The sequence below is a fragment of the Coturnix japonica genome, chromosome 11, assembly GCF_054131305.1.
Source record: "Coturnix japonica strain WE chromosome 11, WE-NBRP24, whole genome shotgun sequence".
Taxonomy (NCBI): Eukaryota; Metazoa; Chordata; class Aves; order Galliformes; family Phasianidae; genus Coturnix; species Coturnix japonica.
This window is the reverse complement of record NC_140673.1, coordinates 4,308,860-4,333,347: the sequence shown is the minus strand read 5'-3', so window position 1 is coordinate 4,333,347 and position 24,488 is coordinate 4,308,860. Positions and strand designations below refer to the sequence as shown.

At 43.7% G+C, this 24,488-nt stretch overlaps 2 protein-coding genes across 51 annotated transcripts in view; one reads left to right on the top strand and one right to left on the bottom strand.

Annotated features, from left to right (window-relative positions):
* PRRC2C (proline rich coiled-coil 2C) overlaps positions 1-21,959 on the top strand; it is a 63,339-nt gene extending 41,380 nt beyond the window's left edge. For 5 of the 50 annotated variants that reach the window (XM_085510864.1, XM_085510855.1, XM_085510862.1 and 2 more), the window contains 13 exons: positions 1,122-1,208; positions 2,880-2,981; positions 7,012-7,225; positions 8,198-8,401; positions 9,043-9,164; positions 9,462-9,598; positions 10,911-11,145; positions 11,583-11,705; positions 12,814-13,032; positions 14,769-14,872; positions 16,541-16,667; positions 17,453-17,689; positions 19,886-21,806. In XM_085510864.1, coding sequence (XP_085366990.1) covers positions 1,122-1,208; positions 2,880-2,981; positions 7,012-7,225; positions 8,198-8,401; positions 9,043-9,164; positions 9,462-9,598; positions 10,911-11,145; positions 11,583-11,705; positions 12,814-13,032; positions 14,769-14,872; positions 16,541-16,667; positions 17,453-17,689; positions 19,886-20,143 — 2,169 coding nt within the window. In that variant the 3' untranslated portion in view covers positions 20,144-21,806. Of the gene's footprint in view, positions 1-1,121; positions 1,209-2,879; positions 2,982-7,011; positions 7,226-8,197; positions 8,402-9,042; positions 9,165-9,461; positions 9,599-10,910; positions 11,146-11,582; positions 11,706-12,813; positions 13,033-14,768; positions 14,873-16,540; positions 16,668-17,452; positions 17,690-19,885; positions 21,807-21,833 lie in introns of those variants that run through there. The other 45 variants (XM_085510866.1, XM_085510857.1, XM_085510870.1 and 42 more) reach the window with 30 other exon arrangements.
* A 1,556-nt stretch (positions 21,960-23,515) lies between these two features.
* LOC146758974 (uncharacterized) lies at positions 23,516-24,368 on the bottom strand. Its single transcript, XM_085510929.1, has 2 exons — positions 24,292-24,368; positions 23,516-24,169 (listed from the first exon to the last, which is right to left on the bottom strand). The coding sequence occupies exon 2, from the start codon at positions 24,099-24,101 to the stop codon at positions 23,535-23,537; it is 567 nt and encodes a 188-aa protein (XP_085367055.1). The 5' UTR covers positions 24,102-24,169; positions 24,292-24,368; the 3' UTR covers positions 23,516-23,534.
* Between the last annotated feature and the right edge of the window lie 120 nt (positions 24,369-24,488).

Below are 24,488 nucleotides of genomic sequence, written 5' to 3'. Positions count from 1 at the left end.
CAAGTATAATCTTGGTGCCTTCGGAGGCATTGTGTTGGCACATCCAAAAGCTTGTCAACAGGTAATTTATGCTTCAGATACTTCTTGGCTCTGCAAAAATGATGGAGTTTATTCTGGGCTTTCAGCATTTGCTGGTGAATTAATGAATCTCAGCTGATTCAGGAGTATATGGTCACACCATTTATCTGATAGTCTTAAAATATTTATTTTAATGCTTGTTTGCCTGGAATACTCTGGTTAAAATATCTAGTGACAAAGACTAAGAACAGTGCTAAATTTTGGTTCAGAGAGATGCTGCTGTCCTCTGTGTTCATTGTAGATCATTCTGTAGGGAGCTGGCAGTGCCAGCAATTACATGCAGGGATTTTAGACCTACAGCTGCAGTAGTCACTGGCTACAGTTAAGTCCATGAAAGTGAGCTTGATTCATGGAGCACAGTATGGCTTACCTAACTGTGAGGATAAATAAGCTGCAAGGAAAGCCTTGGGGTAGTCTTGTGCTTCCACCCCTTTTCTTTCTTGATGTCACTGCCCAGTGCGGAAATTGGGAGGCAAACTGTAACTGTCCAGAGGTACTGTCTTAGGGTTTGAGACAGGGCTTTAGGAAAATTGCTCTGTTAAATAGCACCCTGGGTTCTCTTATTTTTTTTAACTGGAAGGCCTTGCTTGTTTCAGATTTACCCAAGACATTCCTGTTTGTATAAAGCTACGGAAAGATTTCAGCTAATGCATTATTACTTTTCAAATGAATTGGACTAAAAGTGCCTGCAAACATTTAAAGCATCTTGGGTAACCAATGAGTGCCTACACCACCACAGTTCCATGTGTTTAACGTCCAAATGTGACATCACCCGCTTTAAAGACTGTATTTTGACTTGTCTCAAGTCACGCTTGTGAGATCATGAGGCCAACTGTAGTCTCCCCAAAATAGTTTTGACTTCAATAGCAGTTCAGCAACAAGGATTGCTGAACAAGGATGTGCCTACCATGCAAAGAAAGCCTTTGGGAGATCAGATTCAGTGGTGTGGTTTCTTCCTGTGGAAAGGCTGAGCTTTGTCCAAGAAACTTAAAATCAGATTTAGGTAAGGTGAGATATTTTAATGGAATTATTTTTCTTCACAGGAGTCTGTAACAGACTACACTACACCTTCTCATCCTAACACAGTGGCTACTAGCAGTACAAAAATGGAGGAGACTTTGGTGACGAACGTAAGTCTATTGCAGTGAATCGACTTGACTTTGAAGACAAGAAAATTTTCACACTTCCTTAAAGCACAAAATACTGCCTTAAGTTCCAAGTCACTGGAGTTTCTTCATATTGGCTAGCTGTGCACTACCCAGTGATCTTACTCTGAAGGACAGGTGTTGTTTCAGTTAGTATCTGTCCTGGAATTCCTCAGATATTTCCTCATTTTTCAATGACCTGCAGAGCAGAGAAAGTGTGAAAGTGTTTGTAGGGACAATTCTAAAATATACAAAGACAAGTAAAATGAACACATTCTCAGTAGTTGGCTGGACCTTGAACCTGGTGCCAAGGTCTGTAGGTGAGTTTGAAGAAAGGCTTCTAAAAAGAAAGCAGTTTTGGACTGTAGCCTGAAGTCAGTGACTGTGTGCAAAGGGAGCAGCTTAATGGCCTTTGAAAGAGTGTGGCAGGATTTCACATTCAGTAGAGATGTAACGTACAGTCCTCACAAAGCCAGTGATCCTGACTGTGTGTGGTGTTCTGATTGAGAAGACCAACAGGATTATGTTGTGGAGTCAAGTTTGTCTCGAGTTTGCTGGGATACCAGGTTGGAAACACGGATCTTGTTATTTTTGTTTGAGTAGCTGAAGTATAATTAGCTCAGGGTTGAGTCACTTGTTGGTTGGGGAAGGGAAGAATTCATGCAGTAGTGTCTCAGGTTTTTGCTGATGTCTCGTGGAATGCTTTTCAGCTTTACTGCAGCATCCTTTAATGCAGTCTTGAAGCAATATTGGCCAAGCTTACTCTTCTGTTGGATTTTTCTGGTGTTGTTGTGGTTTGTGCCGTTGGTGGTTAGTGTAGGAAACTGACTGCTTTTGTGTAAATGGTGGTAGTGTATGCTCCAGTGTGGCACGTTGGAGTTGGATTTGCAGCACAGGATCCTGGCCACAAAGGATCTGTGGTATCACCTGCTTCAAAGCTCTCAGTATCTGTATCTTTGGATTAGCCTCATCTCATCAATGGCTGGAATTCCATTCGCTGTGGTCTGTGGGAGGAGAAGGATGGAGAAGGAACTAGTCAGAAAGGAGTAGACTGGCCACTGCATTATTTTTTGTACATTGTTTAGAATATGAAGGAAATTATTAGCATTTTCTTCAGTAAAGATAGAAATAGCTTTTTGTCAACTTCATTTCCCTAGGTTTGACATCTTTAATCTTTTGAAAGAGAAGATAACTGAATTTGGTTACTGGATGGCAAATCTGTTTTGGTTTGTTTCATGGTCCTGTGACTCTGAAGGTTCATAGCTTCCTCTCTTCAGAAATTGGATCTCAGAACTCAAGAGGTCACTATCCCCCATGTACTGTATTGGTACAGAATGGGCATATCAGTAAAGTAAAATGGTACTTCAAAGTATATCCCAAAGCAGAAAATTGGTATTTGTTTATGCAGAAGACCCGAACCCTTCAGAACCCCAGTCTTCAGCCTCTTTTTATTAAGAGAGTTGAGAAGCATCTCAGCACCTGCTGAATGACCTTTTCCCACCTGCCATATTTTCACCTTATTTTATCAGAATCTCCCTGCCAAATGCTCAAGCCTGGATGAGGTTGTAGCTCACTGAATAAAGCTTGAGCTTTGCTTTTTCTGGGGCTTTCATAATAGACGTAGTTAGAATGTGATGTGTGTTGCCTGCCTTTCAGGTGCCCCTGCCCCACACCCTTCCCCTCCCTAGGAGGGAGACTCTACAACAGAGCTCCAGCCTAACTCCAGTTTCTCCCGCTACCGTCGACCTCACCCTCAAGGTATGTACCACATCCCTCTAAGGGTTGTTTTCTTGCATGCAGGGGAAAGTTAATGGAGAACTTGCTGGTAAACCTTTTTTTAGAGCCTTCCTTTGTTTCCTCTGCTGACTTGCTTCTGCATATAAACGGATGGCTGAAACACAAGACTATCAAAGGATGCATTTAAATTCTAAATCTCTAACCCCATTTTGCATTAACACTTGGCATCAACCAGTCTTGGCTCCCACTGCCCTGAAAAAGGATCCTAGCATTTTAGCGTTCTACCATTGTGTTCATGACAAACCATCAGAATCTGACTGATTTTTTAAGTTTTTTTTGGTTTTGTTTTGTATGTAGCATAAAGCAAGTTGCTTAGTTGGGTATTAAAGGCTGCAAGGAGTTGCTTAGTAAGGCAAGCTTGATTTTCTTAGCAGTAAGATTTTGGTGCAGTGATACTGTGCTTTGAGTTGGATGGCTGAAGTTTCAAGAAGTACTGAGTAGGTGGAGTGTCGGTGACTGTAAGGCAGTTCTATTAGCTAGTCAGAACATGCTTTGTTGTGTTAAAAATATTCTGTGTTCTGCTCATCAGTGTAGAGCAGGCGTATAGAATATATTGAGTGGCATTTTGCCATTTGGATGGATTTTGGATTGTGTGTCTTGTATAACTCACTAACATAGTATTGGTCTCTGTTTTGCTACTGTACCTTTAGAAGTTATTTTGTTCTTTCTGGTGTGCGAGATCTGCTTTGCTATTGTGGCTGCAGGTGATTGAACTAGTAGAAATGGTGTTCCTACTTCTAGTGTGAGGAGTCATGTTTGAAATTAGTTTCTGTAAGTTACCTTAAAAAAACCAAACACTTGAAACCAGGGATTAGGTGCAGAACTAACACTGGAGAAAGTCATTTGTCAGTCCTGGTGAGACTTCAGTCTTGCTGGCATGGTTTGACAGCTGCTTGCTTGTGTTCTCTATGGATGACAGTTATTAATGGTCTCTTGTTGTGTCTGCTTTTCTTTTGTTAACAATTTTTTTTTTTTTCCTGGGGAGAGAAATGAAAAAAAATAACATTGTAGTCACTTGGGCCAGCAAAATGGGGAGAGGGCCTGAGGAGGGACACGTAAATTAACAAAACTCTGATTTTCAGTTGCATTCTTGTGTAACAAATTACCATAATCTGACTTTCTGGCGCCTGAAAGCACTTTTCTGAAGTAGCAGTCTCTAACTGTTTAACAACTGGATATCTGATCCGCATGTAATACAGGTAGGATTGTTACTACAGCACAGATCCACAAAGAATGTGATGCTGCTCAGCCACAGAGCAGACTGCAGTGTTCGTTTGTCCACTTCATCCTGCAGTTTCTTATTCTCTAGTTCTGGTGTCAGTGGTTTGACTCATTTCTCAGCGGATGATAAATCCTGGATGTGTGGTAATGCAGTACATCGAAGATCCATGTTTTTAAGGCTACCTTGAAGTACACTGATTAAAATCTGAATAGAAGGATGTTTGGAAACAGCTTTATCTCCATGTTCTCTGTTCCAGCTGCTGGAGCACTGCATCCTTCTTCCAAATGCTGAAGGCAACAAGCTTGTTTTGAAGCGCACACTGTGAGGCTATCGCTTCCACAAAAGGCTTTCTGGCTCAGGCAGTGCAGAGCTGCTTGCTCTTACCCTGTCTCTTGTCATCTTTGCTTTTATGAAAGTGTCTTAAAAGCAACAGAAAACAAAGCAGTTCCTTCCCTCCCTTGGGGCAATGTTACAAGGCTCTGCCTCCTTCCTCTAGCCACACCTGCTCCTAATACTGTATATCATTCTGCAGGAGCATAGGTGCAAAAGGTGCTAGTCTGAGAAAAGATTGAGAACTTTTTCCTTGTACCAACTTTACTAAAGCCACCCTTCCCGAGGCAATAATCCTCAAAGGACTTGTCTGATATGGCTATTTCTAGCTAAAGAGCTGAGCAGAAGAAAGCCAAAGTCATCTCAAGCTGAACTGCTTGGCCTGTTTCCATGTTGCAGGGTTCAACATGAAATTCTGATGTAGTCACCTGAGTCTGGAGTCTGGCAGCTTTAGAATTTCTTTTGTCTGTCACCTAAACTTTGACATAAAGAAGAATGTGCACATAGATATTGTCTCCAGTTAAGTTTGTAGGTAGTAAGTACTGGACTTTGAATTCAGTGTTGTTCACCCAGTGGGTGAACAGTGAAGAAGCCTTGAGCAGCCGGGATCTTCAACCTGTGCTCTCCTTTTCCCATGACTGAACAGTAAGCAAAGTCACAGCATCTTCCCAAGTCTCGCTCAATTTAGAGCTACTTCCTCCTTTGCATCTGATCTGTAGATGTTGCTGTGTGGGTACTTGTAGAATATCAGTGCCTCTTTTATTCAGACATTGTTGAGGAGGTCTCTAAAAGCTCAGATCTCTGTTAAATGCCCTTTGCAGCAATTCCATAGGGATATGGAATGACTTGAGAAATCTCTGTAGTGTCTAGGTTTGGAAGACAAAATTCCGTATGTAGACTCCAGCTCTCATTGTCACTAGTTTCTTCAGGACATCATGAAACATGGTGAATGTAGTGGAAGCTTCTGTGTGTTCTCTGTTCAGACATCTACAGGCACTTACCTCATTTTCTCATAATACCAGCGCAGTGTTCCACCTTATACAAAATCCAGCAGATTTATAATAATTCTTTATTTTCCTCCACTTTGGAGGACAGTGTTGAAGTGGGAAAACTAAACATAAGTGCATGATGATGATGATGGTCTCAAAAAGGAAGATGGATAAGTCACCTGTCTTCAAATGATTTAAGGTGCAACAAAGTTTGTTTCCCTCTGCTTTTTTTTTCTTGAAGAATACAGAGCTCTGGCTACTTTCCTTATGGATGTGTATCAGTTGTCAGCCACTTTTTTTGTGTGTACTGCTTTGCTTTTTTTTTTTTTTTTTTAAAATCACTTTTGAAGCATCTAGCCAAATAATCCAAGTTCTTTTGGCTGTCCAGGCTCTGCCTAATGCATTTAAAGCAGGGTGGTTGAAAGCGTGACTTTGAGAGGCTGCAGATCCCAGTTAGGGTGCTCTACTGATCCAGGCAGCGAGGCTGGTGAGGATGTATTTGAACCTTTGCAAATACCTTTAAATACAGCATCTGTCCTTGAGAAGCTTGGAATCCTATAGATGAGGGATTTTAGCCTCTGGCGTCCAGCTGTGCACACAGTCTTTCCACTTCAACCCCCAGCTCTCCTCAGTTGTAGAGAGAAGTCTGTGGACTTGAAGCATTTATATTTCTGGATGTGGTCTGAACTTAAATATGTTTGGTAGTCCCTCAAAAGTGGCTCAGTTCAAAGATACAGCCTTCAGAACCTGTTCTAGCAATGATAAGATTGTTGTTGACTGCAATGGAACAGTAGTTCTTCTCACTCTTGGTGGAAGAGGGTTGTGCCTAAAACTTTTAGACTGAAGTTTCAAGTTGCTTTGCAGTGGTGAAACTCATTGTAGAAAGAGGAGCATGTAGCATCTTTAGTTTTGGCGTAAAGCAGAATGCACAAGTTGTGTCAGCTTTGATCGCATTTTGAACAGCAGTTGATTTGGAAATGTGCATTTGAGTGCTCTTGTGTTTTCTAAAACGTATGTTAGATTTGGTGGTCACTCAAAATATATGACTTAGCAAGAAAGCAAGGAGCTACTTTGTTTAAAAGGTTCAATTAACTTATAAGAAAAAGTCTTCCTGGAAATACTTGGATTCTTTTGTAGCTTTCTTTTGCTTCCTGTGTCATTTGCTCTCCGTGTCAAATAAAAGTAAGCCAGATTAGTGTGAGTGAACTCTTTTGAGTACTCAGCATTAAGATGAACTGTGCACGCGTGCAGTTGGAACAGATAAGGAGCTCCAACTTCAGGCCGTATGCTTTTTGCATGAACAAAGTTGCACGATTACGGCAGTTTTTTTAAGAGGCTCGCATGAAGCCTGAGTTGCCTTTTGAACTAAAAATAACTGTTAAAAGAGAGAGGCTGTTGGGGCTGGTTGAATTTCCTAATAGATAAGGAAATTTGTTTTCTTTTTGAATAGATGGAGTCTGCACGCAAAGCATGGGAGAATTCCCCAAACATGGGGGAGAAGAGTTCACCGGTGACCTCAGCAGCATCTCCCATAGCTGGTGGCAGCAGCAGCAACAGCAGCAGCAGCAACGCTGTGCCAAGCAGTGGTACTTACAGCTCCTTCTCCAGTGCATCAATGCCTCCTATTCCTGTGGCTTCAGTGACACCAACAACTTCACTATCAGGTACTGGATGTCAAGATTGCAGTGTCCTATTATATTGCTCTTTGTTATGTGTTCCAACAAAATTAAGTTCCCTATGGAAATACATTTAATACAGAGCTGACAAATTCTGTGCAGTTGTGAAATGTCATATCTGAACAGTAGCTTCCCAGATACCTCAATAATTAACAGAGATCCTTCCCCTATTGCACTTGAGTCAGCTAAAAGGAATACTGAGAAGACATCTTTCTGCTTATGCTACATATAAGGACTTGAAAGAGGATGTAAGCTTCTGTTGGCTGACATGTTAGTTTCATTCTGTTTATCTGAGTGAAGGGAGGCAAGTGAGATTTTTTTTGGAACAGATGTCAGTTGTGGCAGCCACTCAGTTCCAGCAAGCAGGTTTGCCTTCCTGCAAACTCTTCATCCAGCTAGTTGCAGCTTTAATTTCATTTGTAGATTTACTTTTAGAGCCAAGGCTTCAACAGCTTATACCAGGACTCCCTTGTATTAGGGAGAGCAGATGCCCAACTGCTCTTCATGAACAATGCTTGTTCCCACCCTTGATATGTCAGAACCAAAAAATGCTGTGCCTAATTAAGTCTTCACATCTAGGAAAGTTAAAATGTATGTCAAAACCTCAGCTGTTTAAAAAGACCTTTCTTTGGAGCCAGACTTTTGGTCTTGAGAGGCACAATCATAGTACATTGTAGTATTTTTAACTGAGATAACTACTTTGATTTCATGTCCTCCTGCACTTGAGAAGGGAAGAAATATTATTGTTGTAGCTCTTCCTGTAGTGAACCTAATAGAATTGTTCTATCTACTCTCCATCTGCATTACAGTGATGGAAATAGCTGCAGTAGATTTCAGTTTTCATTACTGATAGTGGCTGTGCTTGCATAGTCATAGCAAAAACTCTGAGCACTGAAAGAGAAGAGGCTTTGGAGTGTCTTCAACTGGTTGATGATACGCCACTTGCTTCTCTCCTCCTAGGAGCTGGAACATACACGACCTCTTCACTGAGTACAAAGACTGCAAGCACCTCGGACCCTCCCAATATATGTAAAGTGAAACCACAGCAGTTGCAGACAAGCAGCCTAGCTTCTGCAAGTCACTTTTCCCAGCTGAGCTGTATGCCATCCCTCATTGCCCAGCAACAGCAGAGTCCCCAGGTCTATGTGTCTCAGTCTGCAGCAGGTAATGGTGTTTGACTGAGAAACCACGTGTCTGCTTTTTTGGCTTTCTGAAGCTTGAGAATTGAATTTCACTCTGAATTTATCTGTAGTAAAGGCAGAACGATGGAGAAGCTTTTATAAGCAAATACTTACTAATCATCTTATTCTACATATGCAAGTTATATCAATAATGCTGTGTTGTTAGCTTAGTGAGGAAAGTGAGTTTCTTGCTCTTTGATATACTGTTTTTCTGTTCCAGAATTTTAAATTGCTATTTAAGATCAAGAATGACTTGGTGTTGGTGATTTTAGTGAGGTGCCACTGTAGTTTATGGTCGTGGCATTTTTCTTCAAAGAAACTCCTACATGTAGTTAACCTAAATTACATGAAGCGTGTTCTTTCCCTTACTTCATCTGACCTGCTTTGGCCAGAATCTGTTTTGTCCCCAGAGAATAACATAGGTATGCAAAACTGATAGATTCTAATAGGGGTGAATTGATACCAAAGAAAAAATAACACGCTTATTATGCACCCAGCTGTTGCGTTCAAACTCTGGTAGTTGTACTGGGAAGTACTGACGGTGGCTGTATCTCTAACTTGGTGAAAATTCATCTAGCAAGGGAATGCCTGGAAGTTGATACTAATTGTATTTCTCTTCTTGAGGTACTGCAGCTCAAATTCCAACTTTTTATATGGATACAAGTCACCTGTTCAACACCCAACATGCACGTTTGGCACCACCTTCTTTGGCCCAACAACAAGGTTTTCAACCAGGACTTTCTCAGGTATTTGGGGGTTTCTTTTTTCTTCCTTTCTCCTCCATCCCAGCTCTGCTGATCGTCACATACGGGCAAGCAAGAGTGGGAAGATTCTGCAAAAAACACAGTCATGTCTATTTCTTTCTGCTCCATACTGATGCTTATGGATGGTATTCAATCTCTCCTGCCCCTCTGGATTCAAAACATTTGTCATAAAAAGCTTTCACTCATGGTATACTTAATGTGAAAGTGCATATTCACAAGGTGGTTGTATAATCATGTTAAGACAGGTTTATTCAATTTAACGGCTGCTTATTTTTGCAGCCTGCTTCAGTGCAGCAGATCCCCATTCCCATCTATGCACCTCTGCAAGGGCAGCATCAAGCTCAGCTGAGTTTAGGAGCAGCACCAGCTGTGTCACAAGCCCAAGAGTTGTTCAACTCCTCTTTACAGCCTTACAGGTAAGTAACATATGTGAATTCATTTGCTTTTTGGGTGGCAGAATTCACAGAACCCACTTCCTTGCAGATACATTCTGTGCTCAGTGGCTACTTCATTTTTCTATCTTTCCCTCCCAAAATCTTTAATCTGTTAATCTGTTAATTTGCATAAGAACTCCATAAACAGATTAGCCAGTTTGCACATACAAGTGGAGCTGCGAAATTCTGGGTTCAGAAGTTCAGTGATATTTATAACTCAAGGAAACAAGGCTGAAAACATAATCAGTCTTAAATACTTAATAAAATTTATAAAAGTGGTGCATGAGGGGGAGGATTCTGACCCTTTAATTCAGCATTTTGTTTATTTTCTGGTCAAACTAACACTGGAATCTGGAAACACTTTGAAATCCTAATTTGAACCCCATGGGTAACCCCAGATGCATTGGGAATAGTAGGTCATGTTTTAGAATAAATATTTTCGGTTTGCTGCAAAAGATAATCAGAAGATCAGCGTATCTCAGGTGGCATTGAATTTGTCTGTGTGTAAATCTGCATACAATTTTCCACTGTAAACTATTCCAGAGTTTCCGTGCTGTTCCCATCAAAATTTATTCACAGTGGTACTGACTTACGGACATGCCACTCTTATTTGATTCTCCGGTGTGAAGATGGCAATTGAGCTGACTTAAGGGAGTGGTTTGAAGAAGTATTTCCTGGTGGACTAAAACAACCTCTGTTGCAGTGCTTTGCTGTTCTGTTTTTGGTCTTTGTGTTTTAAACTGCAAATTTCCTATAGTGATGACAAAGCAACTGAATATCTAGTTAGAATTAAAGGCTTTGGTGTCTGTCTGTGTTCCAATTGTGAAGCCAGAGCATTCATTTAGAAACTACAATTGTCAACATCCAGTAACTTAGCTTGTAAGTACTAAAGGTCAGACATTTGACTCCATAGATCTCCAGAGTACAAAAGCAATTTGCCTTATGACTAAATGGAACTGTTAATGTGATGCTTTCGCACTGACCTGCCTTATAGTGCGTGAACTAAGAGCTAGTAGTTGGCGTATATTACAATTTGGTCAAATTATGAAAAAATACTGTAGCTTGGTGTGTATAAGGGTATGATAAAAAAGCCTGGTTATTTTTCATGTGGTCTTTAGTATCTATTGTTTTGCTGCCTGTAGGATAAATATATATATATATATCTTTCTCTAGTAAAAATTTGGCCAATCAGACTTTCTAATTATGTTTAAACAATATAACTCAAGGTTTTAATTTTCTGATGGTTCATTGTTGAACTCTTAGTTTATATACATAATGCTCCAATCTATTGCAGGTCCCAGCAAGCTTTTATGCAGAGTGGTTTGTCTCAGCCATCACCAGTAGTTCTGTCTGGTACAGCCTTACACAACTTTCCCACAGTACAACACCAGGAGCTTGCAAAAGCACAGTCAAGCCTGGCATTTCAGCAGACATCTAATACACAACCTATTCCAATCTTATATGAACATCAACTTAGTCAAGCTTCAGGACTGGGAGGCTCTCAGCTTCTTGATACACACATTCTCCAGGTAGGAAATACTCAGAAAATGCAAAACTTCTTCAGTGATCTGATTTAAAAAAAGAAATATTGCCTATTTCTATAACAGCTACATGACAGTTGAGGTGGCAGAAAGCTTCAGACACTTGGAAGATAATGTTCTTTTAGTTTCATAAACATACATTAGAATAATCTCTTTAATTGAGGGTTGTTTTCCAGAATGTATCACTATTGAAGCTTTTTGTCTGGTTTCTTTTACTGTAGATGGCAAAGGGCTATTCCACTATTTGCAAATAAGAGCTTTATTACAGTCTGAAACATTCAGGTTTTCATATTTCTGTGCTGTTCTTTCTACTGTACTACTATGTCACACTGTCTCAGTTTCAAGAATTAAGTATTATCTTAATCATTGTATTATCAAGTATTGTGGAATTAAGTATTCCTTATGTTGTTTTTCACTCCTCCTAGGCCAGAGCTACACTCACCCAGGCTTCAAATCTGTATTCTGGGCAAGTTCAACAACCTGGCCAGAGCAATTTCTACAACACTGCCCAATCTCCCAGTGCTCTCCAGCAGGTAAACTATGGCATGGTAAATTCCCTAAGTTGTATTCTTCTAAAAAGCATGTTGTTGGTGATGGGAGAGGAGGTTTCAGAGAATCCTTAATTCTTCTAAACTGCAAGAATTAAAAACTGATAGCGATGGGGAGTTACTGCAGCAGCACTGCAAAACTGAGTTACTGAGAAGCTTCTCTTAAATAGTTCTCTTTCCAATGACAAGCAAAGATGTAGTTCGCACAGTGCTGTTGCTAATTGGTTGAGGCATGTGCTACCTTCCTGGGTTCAAGTATTGGTTGGTGGTGGAAAGAGACAAGTAAACTTAAGGGTGCTTTGTGCAGCCCAGTTGTTAACACCCAAGTTTCACTGAGTTGAAAATCAGACCTGCCACATGTCAGAGATGAAACATGTAGAAAGCAACTGAGAAGTGGATAGATCAAACAAGCAAAATAGGACAGCCAGGTCAGTAACATGTGTCAGGAGATTTGTAGAATAGCTCCAGTGGAATTCTTTTGTGAAAGATCAGTTAATTTGCTATGTGTAGGTATTGTTATATTTACAGCATGCTGTCTAGAGGCTTCCATCTTCTGATTGAAATTTTAAGTGGCTTTGAAGGAGGGGGGGAGGAGGTAAATCTATAGTAGTCTCCTTAGTACGTGAGAAGTTACCAAAACAGATGTCTAGAAAAGGGTATTGAAAGATTGGGTCTCATCTGTTGAAAATAGAGTGTGGTTTTAAGGACCTCCTGGAAATGTTCATGTTTTTAATGTGTTCAAATATGACTGTCTCTGTACTTGAAATATTTTATCATTCAGAGCAGAACCTTTTTAAGTCTTTCCCATCTGGAGAATATCTTCCCATACATAGTCTTGAAGTCGAACAATATATTTTTTTTTTCAGGTTTGAGAATGGCGGTCTAACTACTAAATACAATTATTCCTGCCACTCAGGTCACTGTGGTATTTTCACATGTTTACCCACTGATCTTTAAGATCCCTTCTAAACCAAACTGCTCTATGATTCCACAAGAAACTAAGCCATTTACCCTGTATGTGACTGGAATCACGAACTAGTAAAGGAAGTTAAATGATGGCCCTGTGTATATGTTACTGGTGATTCTATACTTCTTTTTTTCCCTCCAGGTAACAGTACCTTTACCGGGATCACAACTTTCTTTGCCCAACTTTGGATCCACAGCACAGCCACTTATTGCCCTACCCCAGTCTTTACAGCCACCACTACAGCACACACCACCACAAGCACAGGCTCAAAATTTAAGCAGACCTGCACAAGTAACCCAGCCTTTCAGAGGATTAATCCCAGCAGGAACTCAGCACAGCATGATAGCTGCGACTGGAAAGGTATTCATATGGATAAATCTACAGTACCAAAATTAATATGAAGCATTACTATCTGCTGTTTTGTAGAACCATTGTGGCAACCTGCAGTGACACTTGCATTTAAAAAAAAAACATTTCTTGACCTTAAAAGTTAGAGAGGGGAAAACAGGAAAGCCAGCCAAGATGAGTTCCTTAGTGACTGAGAGTTTGCATCTTGTGAAGTCTTAGCTGAGTGTCATTTGTGGTTGGCTTGCTCCTAGTCAAATTGTGCTGCAGGAACACTTTGTTTGATAATGGCTTTGTGGACTAGTAGAATATTTCATGTAGGGCACCATGTAGAAAACTGTACAGGAGGAATTGTTAAAACATCATCACAGTATCAGAGCTGTGATTCTATCTGTCAGTGTCTGTTTTTAGTTCTTTTCTTTGCTGGAGTAAATGGAGATTACATTTGTGCTTCCAAACTGGCACATACATTGAATGCATTTGTAATGCTGCCACCTGCTGCATGAATTTGCTCTTGTTGTGCACCCATTGCTCTAACAGGATAGATGTGATCTTTACTGATACTGTCTTGTTCTCCATGTATCCCAGAGAATTCCTGTCAGGTAGTTGTGGTGAAAAGCATCACAAGAGAAGCATGTATATCTGTGTGTTAATAATTTTAGGGTTGGGAAGTTATCCCTTCTACTTTTGTAAGGACATTAAAATCTCTTCTGCCCTTGAATGTGAATCTAAGAGTGAATGGCATGGAAACTAGTCTTTCTGATGCAATGGACTGGAGTTTTGGGGACTTCAATGTACGTTGTATTATCCATGACCTTAAAACAGAGCTAAATTCTTCTGCTCTTTGAGATTCTGCTTTTCTGAATAGTACCATAAAGTGCATAATGAGAACACAGAACATTGTGTGTGATGGCTGGTCTTACAGCAGAAGAAAACTGGCCTTGAGTGACAGCTCTAGCAAGGAAGTAACACTGAAACAGTTCTGGAAATTTTCTCCTTATGTGGAGCCTCGGTGGCACCTGCTAATGAAGAGAGGTGTAGATTTGCCATCCCATCATGACATTTTGTCTGCAAATCTGAAATTGCATCTACATGGGATTTTTGGATAGTTTACAGCACCACACACTTGCGACACTTTCAGGTAGCCCTGATAACACTGTGCATGAGCACAGCCAAGCTTTCTGTCAGGTGCAAGAAGGTCTTTCCCTGGAGCAGGAATACATGTGGCTCTAGAGCTACGCTTGAAATACTTAGAGCTCTGGTGGCCTGGATTTCAAGGTGCAGTCACTATTGCGTCAATAAGAAATGAGAAAGCTAATGTGGGATGTTTCCATAGGTGCCTTTGCTGTTCTGTTAGGGGCTCCATCATCTTCCTGCTAAAGGTAGCCAAATGAAACCAAAGCTCGCTTTACATTTGACTTTGTGTTGTTATTATGCTAAACAGCTGTGTGTGGAAGGATGCTGTGCCAGAGACCAATTTCTATTGACTTTATCTGCAAAATAACATGCAAGACTCATTGCTCCATTTAGAATCTGAGGAATTTAAGTGCGAATGATTTCTTGGCTGTGCTTTTGCTTTTGTTTGTTTTAGAACTTGCTTATTTTATTCAGCTCTTCCTTTCGGCGTTTTTCAGTATTGTAGTTAAGTATTTCCATGTGGTATCTGAGGTGGGAAGGAAAACTTGAACTCTAAGCTGTTTAAATTTTCTTTACTCTTACTGAATTAACATGAGAATTGCTGTGCTTTTCAGATATCAGAAATGGAACTGAAGGCGTTTGGAGGCAGTATTGATGTTAAACCTGGAACACCACCAGTGTCTGGCAGAAGCACTACTCCAACATCCAGTCCCTTCCGGTAAATCTCTTTTCAAGCTGGAGATTCTTGAAATCAGATCTGGAAAATTCACCTGGTCATACATGAGCAGCCAGCTCTGAAAAGTGTGGGATGAAGGGCTATTAATGCAAAATGCAGTGTTTAATCTGAACTTAAGAGGAGCGTGCTCTTAAGGTGTATGGCATCAGATCCCCACTGCATTCAGCCAGAAAAATAAAGCTCTGAAATAAGGCATGAAAAATATTTTGGAATCAAATGGAACTAAACAGATCATCTAAAAATGAGCAAAAAACTGGAAACTGGGCAGAGAAGATAAACTTTGGAGTAAAACTATCAAGGCTGTTTAACTTCCCTGAGCGTAATAGTAACTGCAGTGTTGAAACTTTAAAAAGCAAAACAAAAAGCACTTGAGCAGTAGTTCTTAGAGCAGTTCTGCTATAGATCCCACACCTTTGTTTCCTGAGCTTCTTGTGATGGAAATGAAGCAGTTGGCGGATTTACTTGGTTAACTGACAAAATGGATTGAATTCTCATATGCAGAATGTACCTCTTAGTGAACTTACCGAGGTGCTTGTGGGTGAAGTTGAGTGGGCTGAAGGAACTTTGGAGCTAGACAGTTTTGTTCTTGAAAACTGCATGGTGACTGCATTGCATTGACTTTCAGTGTAGCAGGCTGAAAGCATTCAGGCTTTTCTAGTGAAGCAGAAATTAGTTTGAACTCCTGCATGTGATCCTGAATTCTTGCCTGCAACACTTCACGTAAGATCTCTTATCATAAGATAAGAGAAAAATAAAGGAGTGAGGAAGATGGTCTGTGTCCTGTAGAGATACTCTTGTGTAGAATCTCTGAGATGCAGCTGAAGCAGGATGGTGCCATAAGCTTTGGTGTTGTGAAGGTACTGGGAAGATGCAGAAAGATGTAATAGAGCTCAAAAGTCCCAAGTAAAAACTAAACAGAAGCTTGTGAAAGGTTGTGTGTGCTGAGTTTAGCTGCCTTCCTCATCATTGCTGTCCTGCTGCTCATTTTATGTTGTGTTTTGCCCACACACTCTGCATGAGAGCTCTCTACAGGTCAGCCTCCATTTCTAAAGAAGGCTGCTCACTCTTTCCTCCTCTGAGAGCTGCTGAGTGCCCTTCCCCCAAATAATCTTTCAAGCTTCGTTTAATTCATGGTGATTCCTCACATCCTAGAAGTTATAATGGGGGGACATGCAAACAAACAAAATACAAGAGAGCATTTTCTGTAGAACTCTGGAAATTTGCTCAAACGCATCTTTAAGACATTTGCCAGCAGGTCAGAGTGGAAGGAGCTGCACAGTGCAGTTAAATGCCTGTTGTGATAAGCTCAGGGCCTAAAAACCGTGTAAAGAGAAAAGGTAGCAGAAATGGGAAAGAGTACACACTTTATTAGTACCTGTATTGTAGTACTTTGAGGAGAGGTCTTTTGTACAGATGTTACTCTATAGCCTTTCCATATCCCAAGTGTTTCTCTTATGTTTTCTTAGTGTTCTTAATAGCCTTTAAGTTCTGGGTTTGTTTCAGTTTGAACTGACAGTACATCCAGAAAAATCTGGTACCAGCTTCTCTAAGAGATTTCCCCCACTCCAAGCTGCCTTTTAAGTTGCAACTAGCAATAGAAACATGCTTCGATTGAGAGTGATGTGACTCTTAACTGTTGTTTTTCTTCAGGGCCAGTTCTACAAGTCCTAACAATCAGTCCAATAAAATGAACAGCATTGTCTACCAGAAGCAGTTCCAGTCAGCAGCTGCTGCTGTGAGAATGACCCAGCCGTTTCCTGCACAGTTTGCACCACAGGTAGGCAGCTGGTGGCTTCCTGCAGGCGAATCTTGTTCTGTATAACTGAGTGACTTCTCAACCTTGCTGTGTTTCTTCAGGTTTTATCACAGGGAGATGCACAATGAAATCCTTTTTAAAATAAAGAAATGTGTGAAGAAACTGATTTCAAGGTCAAGGCAAAAATAGCTTCGGGTCTTGCTAACTTGTAGTGCAGATTTTGTGGTGGGTTTAATTGGAGAGTTCTGTGTGTGCCCGGGAATCTGTCAGTAGCTGAATGAGGTCAGTTCTTGTGCTGGCTGTCCAGGGAGTGCAGCTTTACAAGGGTGCTGCGTCCCAGTTGTGGGTGACTGTAGCCAGGCTGCCAGGGAGATGGAGCCTCTGTTAAAACATAGGATTACATGTAAACATTCTCTTTAGGCTTTAACACTGGAGTGTCTGACTGCAGAGCATAAGGTTTGATTTTGATATTTTTTTGGATTGCAACTAGCAGAAACTACGTAGACTTTTCAGCACTGCCTTTCTCTATGACTCCTCCACCACCCTGCCTGGGTCTTCTCCCTTATTATTTACAGTGTCTAAGTTGTCAGCAGCACTTGAAGGCACAGCAGCACTGTAGTGCTGTTTTGTCCTGGAATTTAAGCATGGCCTCTCAGCATAAAAGCCTGTTTTCTTGACATCAGTTTGACAGCAGAGCAGGCACTTTTTTACTTTTTTTTTCCCCTATAAGATGATGCCAACATGCAATCTAGTTGGCAGTTTTCTAATTGTTAAATGTCTCTTTTTGTTGTTTTTCCCCCACTTAGATCCTCTCTCAGCCTAACCTGCTCCCTCCATTGGTAAGAGCCCCATATACTAACACCTTCCCAGCGCCTGTTCAGAGGCTGCCAATAGTACTGCATAGTCAGATGCCGTCTCAGATGATCACAGGCCTTATGAGCCACCCTCGCTTACCGCATGTGGCCAGAGGTCTTTGTGGATCAGTGTCTGGAGCCAGAGGCAGTCAGGCCCAGGCTGCGATGAAGGCTGAACAAGACATGAAGGTTAGTATTTGAACTGCGGTGCTGCTAACACCAGTTCAGTCTTGACGGCTTGTAGGGCAGGAATGTGTCTGCGGATCATGTCTTAATTCAAATGCCTCTGGAGCTGAAGCCAGTAGCCGGGCCTCCAACAGCTGAACATAGACGTTTTCTAAACCTCGTTTTGTATTTTGTTTTTCTATTAATACGAACCTGAGACTGAAAGAATGATTAGGGAGCTTCCTTTCTCAAGTGCTCCTGTGGTGAGTGGCTGTGAAGCAGCTGCCGCTGCCTAAGGCAATCTGACAACTGGATTTTTGAAGGAGTGATGAAGCCCATGAACTTGAGCGCTGGCTGTCATTTCACATCTCCCCCAACTCTGAGCAGTGGTATGAACCCTCGTGTCCCAGCCAGACTTGCTTCTAGCTTATTCTAGTAATTCTTTTCCTGGTGAGTTGCAGTGCCTGTGATAAGTCTCTGACAGAACGCAGTGTGATGTGGTATGCTCTGCAGAAGAGGTGGCTGCATTTTGGTAGCAGGTAATGAGTCATCATGTATCTTGTTAGAGTGCTTTGGGACCCTTAAGGATGAGACAAGCTCTTATAAGGCGTAGATTGCAGTACAGGGATTCTGCATAGAGACACTGTACGCTTAGCTCATCTAGCTGCTTTCTGCAGAATAAGCTGCTTTTGCGGATGGATGGTGACAAGGAGCTCCCTTAAGTGCTATCATTGGCCACAACTCATCTGGAGAGGAATAAAGTAAAAGAGTATGCTTTTCCCGATGACTTCTGGTTGTAGGAGTTGATTACCCCCATTTAAATAGGCCAAACCTCTGGAATTTTTCTACCACCAGTTGATGCCATCTGGAGACCCAACAGATGATGTTTTAAGGGTATTGTCTCGAGTCTGTATTACAAACTGGATCTAACCTGTCAAAGCAAATACAGACATGCAATCCTGGCTTTCCGAATTTCCCTGCAAGTGCTGTTCAGAAGAATTTAAGTTATTTTGTCATGCTTGGTTGCCTGTGATCAAATCATCCAGCTTTTTACCCTTAACCTCAGGGGATATCTGAAGTTACACAAAGGATTTCAGGTGTCTGTCTGGCTTCAGTAAAACCAGGCTGTAGTTGCAGTTTGGCATGCCAGAGTTCACAGATTTGTTTTCTGTTCTGTTACTGGTTTTGGCTACTTGAAGCAACTGGATGTTTTCGAAACTAAGACATCATGTTCTGGGCTTTGGCTATTTTTTTTTTGTCTCCAACTTCCTGTAAAGTACTTAACATCCAGAGAGGTGTGTGGGTTCTGGATGTCTGTGTTGTGGTTGGGGTTCCTTGTATAAAGTAGGTCTTATTTATAAGAGGCATTTAACTGCTTCCAGACAGTTGAACTGGCAGTGCAGCTCCTGCTTTACCCACATCTGGGATGGGGAGGAGGGCCAGGTGTTTGGTCAGAAGCATCTGGTGTGCACAGCTCTTCACTGACATGTGGAAGGTCCAGCATAAGATGCAGCTTTAACACTTGGTCGTGAAGGCTGAACTTAAGTGCAAGTCGAGGTTACTGGGTGGGGTCAGGAGGGATTTGAAGAAAGCCTGGCAGTCATTTGTGCTTCCCAGGATGAGAACTTGCTTTGAGTTAGAAGCAGATACAGCATCAGCTACATGTAGCACAGATTTGGGTTCAGCTGCAGTGGCACTGCAGGCTCCAAAGTCTGTGTCCAGAGCAACAGGAGGAAAATTTGGCTGCTGAGACTGCTTCTCTCCCGCTGCCCCATGCTCTGAGCTTCCTGGGTGCAGGGGCTGGATGAAGGGCAGCTGGTGTGGATGGGTAGTGTCAGAGCTCAAATGTGTTCTGGTCCTGTCTGACACTGTGCAATGGAACTTGAGTTTGTTTGTACTCTTTCAGGGCTGTTTGTACTTTTGGGTTCTGTAATGCTAGTTAGAAACATAAAAAGACGTGAGATGATGATTGAAACTTGTTCTTGGTTCTTCTCTCTTGTGGATGTGAGGATTGTGAAGAGCAAGGGAAGCCGAGGCACACTGTGCTGAGGAGCCAAGTGCCCTGATGTGTTGGTACCTGGGAAGGAGCTGGACAGACTCTGCCCTTGTGGCAAAGCCTGGCCAAGGTGGTCAGTCCTTTCATTTGGGAATTACTTTTGGGAAGTCGCTTTTATTCCTGTCCCCATCTCTTCAGTAAATGTGTTTTCTTCCTTTCTTAAGGCAAAGCAGAGAGCAGAGGTACTTCAGTCCACCCAGAGATTCTTTTCTGAGCAGCAGCAGAGCAAACCGATAGGAGGCAAAGCGCAGAAAGTGGATGAGAACGGGAGCAAACCCTCCGAGGCCATCGCTGACTCTTCAGGGGTCTGCCAGGACAAAGCAGAGGAGAAGCCTGCCCCCGCACCTCCTGCAGCTACAAAGCCTGTTAGAACTGGACCAATCAAACCTCAGGCAATCAAAACCGAAGAAACAAAATCTTAGAGGCTGTATTTCCTTGGAGGTTGGGGGGGGAAGGGGAGGACGGGGGAGATGGCGGTGGCAGCATGAATTTGTAGCCCCAAGGATGAGATGGCAGTCCTCTCTCCCTGCAGGGCTCTTAACTACATAAAGGGACATAGAAGCTGTCAGCAGTTATGAATTGAAACTGCTGTGTATCCAGCTGAGCTTCTGGGCTCTTTGGGCTTATTATTTCCTGTGACAGCATGAAGAACCGCTTTTGGTAGTGTGCACGTTTCACACGTGTGCGCATGTTCTGGCTTACACACCTGTTTGCTTCCCAGCCTGAGAGCTGAGGCATAGCACAGCGAGGAAGGCGGTTGGGGAGGCATGTTCCTAGCTGACGAGATGAATACTCTCACTTTCTTCTGATCTCCAGCTGCTATTTATCTTTTTATAAACTCATGAGTATGAGAACACGCAGATCTGAAAATGGTGCTGGGCCAAGTAACGTGCATTAAGTTTGTAGTGACTTAAGGAGCTCCCGTGTTGTATTAAACAGAGGGATTCCCATAGCTGGCAGAATCACCTTTACTGCCTGCCACGTAACGTAGCACAAAGGGTAACGTGGCAGTGTGGAACTCCCTCTGAAGGCAGTGCTTTGCTGGCTGCTGCTTCTTGGATGACAATATACTGTATCTAAGATCACAATATGAAAATGCTACTTGGCCACCCGTGTTCTCTACACCCACCCCCTCAGTCGTTCACCTCTGGAGTTGAAAGGTTAATTGCATCCATATCCCAGTTCCTCCATACACCTCTGTCCAGCTGTCTTTATATGAAGCGAGTGATCTTTAAACGGTTTCCAGCTTATGTCTGTATACAGCGATGAGCACTTAGAGCTGTGCCACCAGAATAAAACAAACCTTGTTGGATCAAAGAGAATCCTCTATAAAGGTGCATTCTTTCTATCGGAGCTGCGTCGCACCGCTTCCCCGCCCACGGTGAGCTGGAACGTAGAATCAAGTCAGATAATGCCTTTTTAATTGTATCCTCTAGTATTATAGCTGTAGGACAGTACTGTATGATACTTCTGTGAATGTAAGATATCCCGTACCTGCTTATGATATGTAGTAGTGACTGTGCTATACTGGAGCTGTTTTTAATAATGTTATTCTAGAGGTTTTTTTGTTTTTTTTTTTCCAGACGATGATTGCAAAGCTAATAAAGCACCAGGTACCACATCAGTAGCAGAACTTGGTTTTTTTCTGGGATTTTTGTTGTTGTTGTTGTTCCTTTGGTGTGGTTTCTCTTTTTGTTTTGGAAAGCGGAGTGAGTTGGAAGCCTGATGTGTATAATTCTGTCGGGGTGACTGCAGAAGCTGGAGAGGCCGTTGCTGCTATTGATGCCTCGTGAATCGCTCTTGGTTCTCTTTTTATATAAATATATATATATATAATTTGAATTTTTGGAAACTTGAGCTGTGATGTCAACTCCAGACAAAGACAAGGAGATTTCCCACTCGTGGTGTGAGTTGGCATTGTACAGAGATTAACAGCCATATTGGTCTAGAAATGTTAAACTGCAGTTCTTTTTTTTTTTTTTTCCTCCTTCCCATTTGTACAGGGGTAACGCACTGTATTAAATATGTACGGTCTTATTTACATGGGTTTGATTACAGAAACTAATAAAGTATTCTCTAAATAAAGCACCCTGGTAATCTCGTGATTCACAGTGTGCCGCAGGATGCCAGGAGAGCACCCAGACGTGAAGAATGTGAAGAGTGTGCTGCAGCCTGGGAAAGGAGAAGGGCCGGAGAGAGAAATTGAGTTTGGAGCGGCTCTTTTGGTGGCTTCCCTCTGCTCCTGTTCTCCATGAAGATCTTGAGTGCCTGCAAAGAGCACTCTGCTGCTTGTACCCATTGGATGTGATGTTGCTGGTGAGCTGCTCGGTGTTGGAGACTCGCGATGCTTCGCTTGGAGAAGAGCTGCTGGTCGTGGGAGACCTGGATCCATCCAGCTGGATGCTCTCACCTCTGACAGCAAGATGTGCCTGTTTCTTTTGGGAGCACTTCCCTTGCAGGAGCAGGGAGCTTCCCTCTGCTGCTCAGACCTCCTGCAATGCTCCATTCCCAACTCACCGTTTCGTGGCCAGAAGGGAAGAAGGAAATGGCCGAGCCCCCAATGCACCCACCACTTCACACCGTGCAGTTACTGACCTTTTTCTCTCCTCGCTCACCCTGAAGCACAGATCGTAGTGAGGGGTTGAAAACCTCAGCAGCCCTTCAGCTGCAGGTGATGCCGAGCAGAGCAGCTGGAGGCTGTACCAGGGGAAGGCAGCTGCTCCCTGCGGCCACCAGAGGGTGTGCTGCTCATAGCAGACGTCCAGCACCTTTTCTTCCCATTTCTGTCTTGGGGCAGAGAAACAATTCTGCCCTGGGAAAAGAAGGAGCCGGCTTTGCTATATCCCTCTGTAGGGCAGACATGGGAAGAGCTGTGCTGCTGTCGGGCAGGCTGGGGCTGTGCTCTGGGGGCAGTGAAGGAGCTGAAGCCCTGTGCTGCTGGGGTCGGTGCTTCCAGGGGCTTAAACTACAGCAGTGTGGGTCAGATGGAGGTGCTGTAACCTGGAGCTGGAGCCATTGCAGAAGTGACTCCTGAGTAGGTAAGGCTGCAGGTAAAGTGCTGCTTGTATGGGAGAAGGACAAGCACGGCTACAGTGAGCACCTGGGAGCATGAGGAAGAAGGTGGGAGAAATGAATGCCTGTTTTCTGCTGGTTTGTTTTTGAGGGACTCTCAAACTTTCCTGCTGGGCTTTGGGAGGGGAGGGAATCTCTGGGCTGACTTTGAGCAGCCCGCTAAGTCAGTCTGTGTATTTACTGCTGTTCAGTTTAAGCCCAGCTTTCTGGAAATCCTGTGTATCTTGGCTTGTCTTCCTTTATTTTCTCAGTCAATTAAATGACGGACTTCCCAGCCTGAAAAGCCCCCGGTGCTGGCAGGGAAGGGGAGCTGTGAATTCCTGGGCTCTGTCGGTCTGGTCCTCGTGCAGCTCCCTGAGCTCCACAGTGCACGAAACAAACCGTCCCTTCATCCCCAGTGGGGAGGAGCTGACACACGTGGGCCCCTCCACCCCAGTTCTGTGGCCTTGGGCTCCCGCAATGCCTCTCACCTCAGCTCTGGGGACATCAGGTGGTGCCCTGTCCCTGCAGACAGACAAGGTCAGGCTGGGTGGGCTCTGAGCACCTGATGGAGCTGTGGGTGTCCCCATTCATCACAGGGGAGTGGGACCAGGTGGCCTTTAAGGGTCCCTTCCACCTCAATTCTCTCTCCACTGAACCGTTCACCCCCAGGGTGGGTTTCAGAGTGAGGCAGCAGGTCGGCTGCCCTATGGCCACAGACAGCAGTTCCCCAGGGCCAGGAGTGCTGTGCTGGACTGAAGTTTATTGCTGGCAGCTGTGCCTGCACTGCGTCCCCTCACCCTGCAGGCCCAGCTCTCGGCCCTCGTACAGCGCCCAGCAGGTGTGCAGGGAGGGCATGGGGCTGCGGTCGATGGCCGGGTTGTTGCACTGAGATGCTGGCAGCCATGGGAAGGCCTCAGCCCTGGGCTCAGCCTCCCTCATGGTGGCACTGGGCTGCTCCTTGACGCGGGCCTGCACGTGGAGCTGGGTGCCCCGCAGTGTGCAGGTGTTGCAGGCCCGGCAGCACTCGGGATCCATGGAGGGGACACTGGAGGGTCCCAGCTCCTCCCACCGTTCCTCTCGCAGCTCCAGCTCCTCATCCCTGGAGAAGACGGCGTGGCTGACGGAGACCGGGGGGTTGTGCTGCCGGTCCACCTCGCCGTAGTCCTGCAGTGGAGCGGCTGCCAGCTGCGGGGTGACACAGAGGTGGCAGCAGCTGCAGGACACGGCCTCCCCAGGCCTGGGCACGGTGCAGAAGGTGCTGAGGCATCTCAGTGCCACGGAGGCTCGGTGCGGGTCACGGGCACATCTACCGACAGGTTTCACCATGGTGATGATGTGGGCACATCACTGCTGGGGGGACACCTCTGCCTGTGCTGCTCTGCTGTGCACCAGGCCTGCGGGAGGAGAAGGGAGCTCAGAGCCTCCAGGAGCCACAGGGCAGTGAGTGCTGACACTTGTACCCCATCCCTTGTCCACCCCCACTTAAAGCAGAGCCCCCCCAGCCCTCCAGACTCACTGGCATTGCAGGATGTGTGTGCTGCCTGCTTCTAGGACTCACGTTGCCTTGGTGCCTGTGGCATCCCCTTGTCCACTGCCATTCTAGAATGGGACTGTGCCTTTGTATCCCACCCTGGGGGTTGCAGATGGCCAGCACTGCTCAGCAAGGACAGGACACGGCACGCTCCCATCCCCCAAACCTGCCTCCCACCAGTC

What these genes read in the sequence shown, in the direction of transcription:
- LOC146758974 (XM_085510929.1), bottom strand. Translation starts at nt 24,101, where the DNA reads ATGGTGAAACCTGTCGGTAGATGTGCCCGTGACCCGCACCGAGCCTCC.